The sequence below is a fragment of the Electrophorus electricus genome, chromosome 18 (genome assembly GCF_013358815.1).
Source record: "Electrophorus electricus isolate fEleEle1 chromosome 18, fEleEle1.pri, whole genome shotgun sequence".
NCBI classification, from domain to species: domain Eukaryota; kingdom Metazoa; phylum Chordata; class Actinopteri; order Gymnotiformes; family Gymnotidae; genus Electrophorus; species Electrophorus electricus.
The window spans coordinates 550,777-562,500 of record NC_049552.1 but is presented as its reverse complement, the minus strand read 5'-3'; the positions used below and the strand labels follow the sequence as shown (position 1 = coordinate 562,500).

At 44.9% G+C, this 11,724-nt stretch overlaps 2 protein-coding genes across 6 annotated transcripts in view; one reads left to right on the top strand and one right to left on the bottom strand.

The window, feature by feature from the left end:
* ghra (growth hormone receptor a) overlaps positions 1-4,581 on the top strand; it is a 29,513-nt gene extending 24,932 nt beyond the window's left edge. For 2 of the 4 annotated variants that reach the window (XM_027027628.2, XM_027027630.2), the window contains exon 9: positions 1-4,581. This exon is cut by the window's left edge and continues 694 nt beyond it. In XM_027027628.2, the coding sequence (XP_026883429.2) occupies positions 1-272 (272 nt within the window). In that variant the 3' untranslated portion in view covers positions 273-4,581. The other 2 variants (XM_035536406.1, XM_035536405.1) reach the window with 1 other exon arrangement.
* A 2,742-nt stretch (positions 4,582-7,323) lies between these two features.
* selenop (selenoprotein P) lies at positions 7,324-9,477 on the bottom strand. Of its 2 annotated transcripts, none has more exons than XM_027027619.2 (5): positions 9,370-9,477; positions 8,339-8,560; positions 8,002-8,214; positions 7,799-7,916; positions 7,324-7,700 (listed from the first exon to the last, which is right to left on the bottom strand). In XM_027027619.2, the coding sequence occupies exons 2-5, from the start codon at positions 8,539-8,541 to the stop codon at positions 7,434-7,436; spliced, it is 801 nt and encodes a 266-aa protein (XP_026883420.2). In that variant the 5' UTR covers positions 8,542-8,560; positions 9,370-9,477; the 3' UTR covers positions 7,324-7,433. The 2 variants fall into 2 exon arrangements, with proteins under 2 accessions (XP_026883420.2, XP_026883421.2); XM_027027620.2 differs by having other exon boundaries at positions 8,339-8,563; positions 9,370-9,475.
* Positions 9,478-11,724: the final 2,247 nt, after the last annotated feature.

Sequence of the window (11,724 nt, the reverse complement as noted above, 5' to 3'; positions counted from 1 at the left end):
ACCCCCAGGCCTGGCAGGGTGGGTACCTGGCCCCTGACAGACAGCCCCACATGCCTTACTTTTCACCGGAAGCCCCTCTGGCCTCAGTGCTGCCCCCTGTCTCGGACTACACGGTGGTGCAGGAGGTAGGAGGCAGTCACCACCTGCTCCTGCACTCCGCGGCCCCCCAGGCATCAGTGTGCCCCCCACACCCCCTCAAACTCCCGCCCGGTGAGCCTGCCTTACCCTTGGGGTACCTAACCCCCGAATTTCTGGAGAACCTCAGCCCCTGAAATGGGACCCTTGGGCAGAACCGGGATGCGCCCGGTCACGCTGGGACCGAGCCTCCCTCCCCCTCAGCAGCTGAGCTGTTGCTGCTGGTGTGTAAGGCTGCACACACGCCGTAATTCGCTGACTTGTTGTAATGTCCAGGCTGGAGAAAGTGGATCCTGTTTCAGGAATCCCAGCGATACGTGAGCTAATGAAAAACATCCCACAACACTACGTTTTACATCTGGCCATGCTGTGGAAAAGAAGGAAGAGAGAGGCCGTGTAAGTGTCTCGGGCTCAGGTCCATTTGGGTTCGGACAGATCCAGAGATCCGGGAAAGGTTTGGCAGTAACGTGACATTCTGTTAATGTCATATATGTGCTTTGACTACACAGTCTTGCAATTAGGCACACTTGTAATAACCCTGATTTAGTAATTCTCTTATATTCATGTAAAACAACAACAAAAAAATCATCTCTGTGCTTTCACTGTGAAGAAGAAATCATTGTATGAAATCAGGAACCCTGGAACGTCTAGTTCCTGCCAAAGGGATAAGAGAGGCCATTGCTGAGTCATCCTCACGACACGGCAGTATTTCTCCCTCATTCCAGTCTCCAGAGCGACTGCCGCCATCGGATTTATTGGAGTGGTTCCTTTCCTGTAGATAAGCCAAGGAACATAAGTACAGAACGATCCGGCTGCCTGTTCATTCAGAGGATTAACTGGACACGACCTCCTGGTATATGGAAGTCCAAACACTGCGTTCTGCTGTAGTTATAACCCTTACGCTTAACTAATGAGTGTGAGATCAGTGTTTTAATGCCTCTGAGCTACAGGCTTCCGTGGCCTTTTTTCCGAAGCCTTGTCTTAACAAACACATCAAGTGCTCAACGCTTGTGATGATGATTTTATAATTGCTAGGTAACGGCTGATTTAACGATTGATGGTTGATTAATGTCCTGAAACCCAGAAGCAGGATCCTGACTACACAAGGGCACGGAGTGAAATGACAGAACCTCCTACTACACTGCCATATGGAAAGCGTCTGAGAGTTTGTGCTTTTGGGGTTTTATTATAAATCAGAATTATTTAAGCATAGATTCACCTGTAGGAAGAGGGATCCCAGTGTTTTCCACCTAAAGTGTTGGTAGGTTGTGTAAACTTATGTACATGAAATAGTGTTGCAGTGAGAACATGTTATGTGTGATGGTTCCTACGAGTGGAGATTCATTCAGGATCTGGGTGGACCTGTGACTCTCTTCTCAGCGCTGGACTGTGCTGCTTTATATTAATATTAATACATTGCCATAGCGACACACACACACATATATATACATACATACATACATACATACATACATACATACATACATATATCTACTTATTCACAATCACAATGCAGATAAATCAGGGGTACTTAATGAATTGGCTTTCAAAGTTATTAAAGGACACCCAAGTCAGAATATGACAAGAATGTTACATTGTGACAGATATAGATAAACATATATTTTAAACATTTATTGTGCAATCTTCATTAAGATTAGTAGTTTTTAATTAATTAAAATAATGAAATTACAGTAAAGATGTACGTAATCTTTACAGTAAAGATTATGTACCAGCTAAAATCCATATATAGACATTTGGGTGTAGATACACAGGAGAATTTATCTGGACATAAACTACTCCTCCCAGTCCATGCCCCGCCCCTACCCTCGTCTGACCCATGACCCTGCCTCTTTGTCCCAGTAACGCAGGACTCGGCACGTGTCACTACTTTGGCCCACATTTACACAAGGTTTATGAAAAATAAGCTAATTTAGAGTTTAGTAGAAACTAAACTGACAAACATGCACATTTCAGTTTGAATCTTTTCATCTGCATAAATACAATTAATGTGAAACTGCCCGTGGACACGATGGGTAAGACTTTAACATGTACGTAATCATCCATGTAACGCCCCGTGTGACCAGCTAGCGTGCTAAACTGCGGCCCACTGTCTCGGTGTCTGACCTCACTGAGGGAGACTGCGTATCTGTTCTAATGGATATGTCTTAAACTGTCTGGGTGATTTGGGCTTTCCTACGGAACGCTTTGCTCCTGGAACGCTGCCTCCTCCTCTCCTCAGGCTGGATTCGATTTCTCATGTGAAAGGCTCTTAGGCAAAGGCTGGCCTGTACATGCAGGATAACAGTTGTGCAGTGTTTCTGCAAACGCCAGCTCATTCGTCTTGTGTAACGGCACTGTGGGTTTTGTTTATGTATTCTGAAATGTGCAATGCAGTGCACAATGTTTTCCTAAAGCTGCCTTTCTTGTTGTTGTGGAGTCATTATATAATTAACTGACATTACAGAGAGAGCGAAACTGAGGAAATGGTTCCGTTTATCAAAGCGCAGCAGGAGACTATATAATTGTCAACGCTAGATATAAACTTTTTTCCTTTAGCTTAATAAAAAACAGCTTCAAACAAACGAATTGCCTTTACTGCATGTTTCTGAGTTAATGTCAGTTTTAATGTTACAATTTATTGATGTAAAAAGAAATTAGAATAAATCATACCAGACTACTGTTGTGGCTAGACTGAGTATTCTCTCAGTGAGTGAGTGAGTGAGTGAGTGAGGATATGCTTAAAAGCAACAGCTGAAGACACAGATATTGTAACCTTGCGAGAGTCACTGTGCCCTTGATAAACTGGGGGGGGGGGAGGATAGTTTGAACACAATGCACAAACTAGTGATAAGGCGCCCATTTTGGGTGGAGACACGGTGAGGTCACGTGGAGATTCAGACCTGGATAAGGCACCTTCCCCAACACCACACTGCCCACGGACTTCACTTCCGATCAGAAACCGGGCAGCAGGTGGGAAATGTTACGGTCAAATATTTCAAGTATTTAACAAAAAAGCAGTTGGAAGACAGTCAAATTCCCTGCCTGCAACAAAACCGTTTGCATTCTGCTGCTGCAAAAAAGAATGTCCTTCAGGAATATACAGTTATAAATTATACTTAAAGTATTTTGTTTTTCAGATATTAAACTGTAATGCTTAAGATATTAAAATGCATCCAAGAAAATTTTATCTTATCCAAACTGTCAATCCACTACTGACGTCTTTAAAGCGCGCCCAGCAGGCTCGAGCGCGACTGAGGCTCTCTGTACAAAATTTCACATCAACAGTTCCACGATTAGATCCTCGCACGTGCGCGTACGCACTGACGTGACGTCACTTATTCCCCAGCATGGAAAGCCCTCTTAAACAGTGCCGCGTGACTTCCATTTTAAGACAGGCTGGAACACAACAGGAAGTTCTCCGTGTTCCCGAGGCGTACAGTAGTAATGACCACAGGCTGTGGTGAGCAGCACGCGAGGCGCATTCATCCGCGTCCCGTGGGCTGCGAACATCTAGCTTGGCTCCATTATTGGAGCCATGCTGGCAGGAAGGCTGCGCGCATTATGGAGGCTCGGTCAACACAGCTGAAGCGCTAATGCACCGAATTGAGAGGAGGCTCGTGAGAGTGGCTCGCTAAGTGCTTACAGAGGCGGCTGGAAGCATATCAGGCAATTAGGCGGCCTGGACGTACTCAGCAGCACGGCACGCGCCTGATTGGATCGCAGGAGCTCTGCCTCACACCGCACTCCTCAGGACATTGCAGGTAATTATCTGCGAGTCTCTGCTCCTCTGGACAGGAGTTCAGGCCAATTACGCGCATCAAGCTGCCCACTCTGTCCACTTTACTGCCTCCGCGTGCTCGGTGACCTTTTCCTTCGACTGAGCGGACAGCTCGCGACGTGCTGAAGGGCGCCTCTGTATGTTCACTTGCCACAGGGTCAACGAGACAAAAACGCCACCTTACAAAGTGGGTTCTGGAAAATGTGTATGAATTTGTTAAATTGAGATAATGACTGTAATTCTACGTTATTCCACTTTAAAAAAAAACAAAACCTTTATTCATTGCTGGATGCAAGCTTCTGCAAGACAAACAAGCACTAAAGCATGCACTGGACCGCCTCGGCTACTGTACAGCTGATGTCCAAAACAGTTTTGTTTGGCCACAGGAAATATGGTAAAGTGAGACGAAGTAAACGGCATGCTGATATTAGCAGGTTACCACGACTAGGATGGCAACAACAACTGTCTGCAGAATGCCACGAGGCATAAAATCGCTTCAACAGCCTGTACGCAATTACACACGAGCTGTTTGAACCAGAGCACCGCCCGCTCTGATTAACCTGTGGAGACCTCCACAGACCCCCACAATGCACCGCAGCTACATTAAAGTCTGTGAATAAATAGGCATTTTGTTTGTAATAAAATTCATAGTTAGTGAAGTAAGTCTATGCAACACTTCCCTTCTTTTTATTTATATATATATATAATATATTTTTTTTATGAATGCAAAATTAAACCTGAGTGTACTTCAAGAAACCACATTTAGGTAAGGGGTATCTAAAACCCAATTAAAAGTAGCTAAATATCTGCTGAATATATTATATTACATCGTTTGAGTTATCTAAAAGTTTACATTGCTTAAATACATCTTTATCAGGTCATTTGTAATCAGAGCCTGTTTTTTTCCTAAGTAGTCCACACAACCCCAGCACCAAACGTCGGCACATGTCAGGAGGTGCTCCAACTCCTCCATACCCAACACTCTGTCCAGTGTCTGTAGGCCTAAACGACCCCTGTTCTGATGACTGACAGGATCCTGAATGATAAACACAAGGAAACACCACACACTGCTTCAGGACAAAGATACATGGATACCCTGTGATCCTAAAAACTGTTTATTTTAGTTCCAGTCTCTATTCATGTTCATAGATAAATATAAAATTGTAGTTTCAGTTGTCTGTCATATATATTTACAGCATTTATCTGTCACTTTTATCCAAAGCGACTTACAATTATGACTGAACACAACTTGACTAATTGAGGGTTAAGGGTTTTGTTCAGGGACCCAACAGTGGAAACCTGGCAGTGGTGGGACTTGAACCAGCAACCTTCTGATTACTAGTCAAGTACCTTGCCCACTTAATTTATTAATTTCATAGCCTGTGTATTATTATTATTATTATTATTATTATTATTATTCTCTCTCTCTCTCTCTCTCTCTCTCTCTCTCTCTCTCTCTCTCGGCTACTTGTAAAAATAGTTTGATTCTTCATGATGGAGCCTATACTTCCTTGTGTACATTCTTGAAAATGTGCTTCATACGACTGAACTGGTGCGTGCATTTTGAAAACGATCTCTCTTAGGCGCACAAGACATCGCGTTGCAGTGAAATGTCAGAGCACCAGAACTTCCATGTAACGAGGACACGGCGGCTGGACGTGCAGGAACCGCAGGGGCGGATGTGAATGTCTGGAACCAATTTAGTGAGGCACGAAGGGAAACCTGCAGCGTGCGGGAACGGGAGGAAGAAAGCGCGCGCCATCTGTCGCCCACGGATTAAACGGCAAAGAAATTAGACGCCTAGAAAATAAACGGTGCAACCAAATGTTTTAAATGCCAAAGGTTGTTGAGGTGAGAGGCGACTCATGTGGGTCCGTCGGAAGTGTTGCTGTAAACGTGGGCTGCTGATCTTGGCTCTTAGTGGTTGTAAACTGCACGCGTATGATATAAACAGGTATGACGGCTCGGGAGCACACGCAGGTTTGTTTACACCAATTCATTTTTATTGAAAAGTAACTTTTTTTTTCAGTGCTACAGAGCTTCGCGTTCGTGTGACCGTCAAAACCAAAAGCATGGACATTTTTGTACAGTTGATCCGGTTTTCCAGGTCTAAAGAACTTTTCTGGAAAACCTTCATTTAGTATTTCAAATGTTCCATCTTAACGTCTGTATTCCTGCTCGTCCCTGTATGGCGTGATTGTAACTCTTATGCACTACATCGCACTGTAAATTACACATGATCTGTTTGCAGTATGGCAACAAAATAATTTGACAATTTTCCTCTGCCCTCATGTGTAGTCTACCACCCGAGACATGTTTGGTCTTTGACATTTCTTTAATTATCTGTACAAGGCCAAACTGCCCTGCTCTCATGCACAGACCTAATGGTAAATAAACGACCAGGTCTTCAGAGACAGAAGGGTTTGGGAGCATGGGGTAATGGGTTCAGTCTGGAGAACCATAATGTTTCTTCCTTTGAAACTGGAATGGAAATAATTATGCTCTAATTTGACCTTGAAATATGTGTATATATTAATTATTAATCCTGTTTTACAATTTTCTTATGTACAGGAGAACCTAGCATTGAAAACGTCGACTATTAAACATGCCTGCTGATCCACTACATACAAGTAATTGGGAAAATTATGTAAATGTGAACTTTTACCTTTGCAATTCCTTTTGGAAAAGCTCTACAATGATTATAATAGCGCAGCATCCTGTAATTCCACAAGTCCGAGCTGAATCTTGTGAATCTTGTTGCTGTTTAGAGAATCCAGCATGTTGCGTGACCCCACCCCCTCAACCAGTGGCAGCACGTCAGTCAGGTGCCACTATCGCCTAGTTTACGCACCTGACCTCATAAAAGCCACGCGAGGTCCTAACAGAGGGTGGGCGCCATGAACATGACTGCACCCTGCACTCCCAGAATGCCCCCCCACGCTGGACCATCCCCAGGGTATATCATGCTAACAATAATACTGATAACGGACTATGTCTCACTATCTGTGCTAACACAACCCTAAGACACCTAAGTTCTAAGCATGACAGCCGTGCAGGAATGGGGCACTAAACACTGCTGATGTACAGTGTCTCCTGGGGGATGTAGTGGTGTTTAACCAGTGCTAAGAAACGCTGAGGTGCCAATACTGGTCGGTATTTTCACACCAGAGCACTCGACAGGCTCACCGGTGTTAAGGGAGGGTGGTGCCCCTGCTTAAATCTGTCATCCTCATTGGCTAACCCCAGCAGGTCAGGCTCAGGTTTGCTGGGACGGCTGTCAGTCAAGCAGGGAGGCGGAGCGTCACTGTCAGGTCTCCCTGATGTTGCCCTCTGCCAGCCCCTGTCAGTGTCAGGAAGCAGCGAGCGGCTCCTCGCATTGTCAGAGAGCCGCGGGACGCTCGCCGTCCTGCTCGCCGTCCTGCTGCCCGATCAGCCGCCGTCAGTGTCAGCATCAGCTGGAGGGGGGCGAGGACGCCCCCTGCTGTCAGCTGTACTGAACCTTACAGCGAGCACGCTTCACTCAAGCCTCATGCATGACCTGGGGGTCACTGTGCATCTGCTGCACAGGAGCCTGCCCTCCGAACACCTGCCCCTGGTGGCCATGCTGATGATACAAGCCATCATGACTATGCCCTTCTCCACTGCCATGGTGACCTCTGTGGTGACCTCTGTGGTGACCTCTGTGGTGAACTCCATGATGACCCACATCCTCTTCTGCTGTACTGGGTGTTTCCTCCGCTGGTTGACCTTTGTCGGTCTTGTTACACACCACAAGTTCAGTGGAGTTCTGTGATTGGCAGACAGATTACGTGACCAGACATGTGATATGGTGAGGACTAGCAATGACCTCTGACCCTGAGTGTGTATGAAGGGGCCGTGCTTTACCTCCAGAGCACAGTCTCCGCACATGCCACTGCAGTAGGAGTTTCTTATGGCTTCCTCCACGTATGGCTGACTGAGGATGGTGTAGGGTAGGGACAAGTGGTAAGTAAGGCGTCCACACCTGGGAGAAAGGGACACCGTTACCCTGGGGTACAAAACTCTCCACCCACCGCCCCAGGCAAACCCACCCTTTCAACACGGCTGACCTGTCGTAGATCTGAAAGTCGTCCTTCAGCACGTTGGCGATTTGCCACACATCAGGCTCGTCGGGGTTCTGGCTGTACAGAGTGATGTTTTCTGAGAGTCTCTGTTGTAGCAGCGGGTGCAGGCGGCGCGACTTGTCGTCCTGGCTGTTCACCACCATGTACGTGATGTTTGTGTAGCCGCTCCTCTCCAGCATGAGACGCAGCCTGCTCAGTCTGTTCGGAGGAAAGTAAACATGTCATGCTGAAGTCACACTGAGCCGCATCCCTCACACTCTGACCTCTGCGACCTCTGACGGTGTGTTTGTGCACTTTCTGAACCCTGTTTTGCGTGACTTACTTGGCTGCCTGCAGCAGACAGAAGAGTCAGCTGGCCTGCAGGAACGCTACCACCGTCACGCCGCCCAGGGCGTCCCTCAGTGGCCACGCCTCCCCGATCCGCCACGCCGGAGGCTGTTGACAGCGGTCTGCACCTGTTTCTCTCTCTGCCCTGCAGCCCACGAGCAGGGCGAGAGCCAGGAGGAGACTGGGCCCTTTCCACATCACGCCTCCACAGCCCACTCTGCTGAACGAACACGCACGCGCACGCAGGCAAGAGAGGATCAGGCCTCAGACTTGGCCTAAAAATGACTCGTATGTAGAGATCGGAAACCTTACGTAATAATCATTAAAATGTATAAATGTATCCATATGCGAAACAGCACACACCTATGGTGTGTTATGGCAAACGGTCCTCCTGTACATGGTGCATGTGCATACAACAGCGATGAGGTCAGAGGTGCTGCCCCCTAGAGGTCTCGTAAATCATGAAATCTTGACCATCGATGGTCGCGAACATTAGAAATAACGTCGCAGTGAAAAGTTTATTCATAACTTGCTGTCATGTGATTATTGTGGGAGATAATTTCCCTCTATTTAAACGTTCAGCATTATTATGAAAAGGTCAAAATAAGCTGTGCTGCTTTTGCAATGCAATCTTGTTATTCAAATTATCAGTACAATTAAAAAAAAAAACTTCCAGAGACCTGAGTACTACCCCCCACCCCCACCACCGACAGGGGTGATGGTGTGTGTGCGTGTGTGCGCGCGCATGTGCGCGCGCTCTCTCTCTGATTGTTTTGGCTGCACGCTAGTTTAACAAAGTACCAGTTTAAAGGTTTTACTGTACTGGACAAAAGGTCATTACAGGTAATGATGTTTTCCTTTAGTACTGTTATCATGAAAGTTCAGAACGTTTAGATCTTTAACAGTGTCATAGCAAAAGTTCTCTCTAGTTAATTTACAATAATCCAGTTCTGCTTAATATCCGATCAGAGTAGCGAGACTCAACATGTGCAGAAGTGTAGGAAGTGGTGGGAATGAGATACTTACTGGTCTTCTGTAACAGTCTTCACTTCAGCAGTTCTTCCTGCAGTTTTTCCAGATAAAAACAACCCTCCCTCCTCCTATTTATCCTCTCAGCTTGTTTTTGACGACTCGCACTGGGCCAAAGTTCCTCCAGGCTCAGCCCACTTCAGATTGCTCACTCTTAACCCTTTATCAGAGTACCCATGCGTGACACCGCGCGCCGTTAGTGTGATGGAGTCGAAGCAGCAGGCCAGGCCCACTGCTGTTTGAGTGAATTGTGTGTTTTCTTTCTGTATCATATTTAACTGCCACATTGTAAGGCAATAAACAACAAACTTCATTACGTAAACAACCTCCAGAAATGAAACAGTTAAAGGCTGTTGCATTCCAGCCACTTTCCCTGCTGAACAGAAGAGATATCCGGAGCTGAGCACACACACACACACACACACACACAAGGAAACACATACACACACTGATAAGATATGTAATAATTATATTTTAGTCTTACATATTGCACTTCATAGGTGCATGTAGAAGTGTTAAATGACGTGTGCGTGTGTGTGAGGGCTATGCAACAGCAAATGAGGTCACATGTCTGTCTGCGATGTTTGTCCTGCTCTGTTGGGCTTTGGACCCAGTCAGCACTTTTTGTGAATGTGTTTTTGCTGTGATTAAATTTTTAGTTTCCTGCTTGAGCAGAAACATTAACAACTTTGGTTAAACTTATAATCACAGAGTTTCAGTAGTGTACCCTGCACTACAAAAACAACTAACACAACAACTAACACAACTACCCTACACTACAAACACAGTTAACACAACAACTAACACAACTAACTGTGAGAACTGGAGATCGCCTTCTTTGTCTAAACAAAGATCAAATATTTAATCCAAGCTTCAACTTGCCTTTGTTGTATTTCCTGTTAAAGCCTTCTAGTGTATCATGATTGCTGGTGAAGGCTCACTGACTTCATATACACACTGAAAACATAAAGATGGCTTTGATGTGCTACTTGTTCCTCATCACCCTAGAGTAACATGGAAAAACAAAAATAGTGGAAATTATAAATTATAATGTTAAAATGAACACAGTAGAAGTACCATTCAAAAATGATAACTGGAAAAAAGTCACTTAGTCATGAGTGGCAAAGCATTCACAATGTTAACAGTTTTTTTAACCATATCTTATCAATACACATGGTGCTAATTTACACATATTGAGGTCAGAATAGTCTATTCTGATTAATGTTTAAGAGAAAGGTCTGCTGGTCTTTTATTATATAGGTAATTGTGTAAACAGAGGAGGAAACCCAATTTTGTGTAAGTGTGTGTGGGTTTAAGTGTCAGAAGAACCTGGACTATCTACTCATCATAGTCCTTGCTGGAATCTTCTAACCCTTCTGGGATAAATACTCTTATTCCCAATCACTTCTAATACACTACATGCTTCAAACCCACTGAATCTGCCCACACATCAATGCAGGAATTTTGCTTGAGAAAATGTTACAGCCTTGAGGTGAGATGATCATATCTAGATAGCATTCTGCTTTTTTTAACCTGTAACCTACTATCCCGAGTTAGAGATTACGGAGTTACATGCAATTAAATGATTTACTGAACTACAACACATTGTGCTTCATCCAAAGGTCAAAGCAAGAGCAGAAATGGACTCTGAAATCAAGGTCTGTAGGGACAATAAATGTCATGGTTGCTTTGCTGGATCTGAGACTCACTGACCCCTAGTAGAGAGAGAGCATCTGAGATTGTTAGATGTTAGATTACTGGTGTCAGGTGAGTTATGTACTGATTGTTCACACTGCCAAGCATTAATGGGACTAATGTGGAGGTGTGTTACTGAACCATACTGGTCTGCTAACATCATCTACATGTTCAATATGTAAGACATTCAACATAAAGTCTCCATAAACAACATTGATACATAATTGATTTTAATAAACAAATATTTAAAATTAGAAAAAAAATTATTTAAATTTAAAAAGTTGTTTTTCCTCTTTCAACGATAGTGACAGTCCTCACTATCGTGGTGTTTGGGACCAGCGGAGTTTGTGCGAGTTTCCACGACCTTCACCCAGGCTGTGCGAGGACAGGACACGACAGGGTTGGTGTCTCGAGGTCCTCCAGTCCGACCACAACGTTTGCTGATTTATTTGTGCTGTTGAGGTCAAGACACCGAGCGGGTCGAGTCTCCAACAAAAGCTGTGGGGTAACGTGCCTGATTACCAACTAGACACCAATGATGCGTGATGGCTCGTGAGACTTCAGAATCTTTCTAAATGCCATGTCAGGATAAAGGAACAATTCTCTGACAAACATACCTACAGTATCTTGACATATTGTCTTTACATACTGATTTAG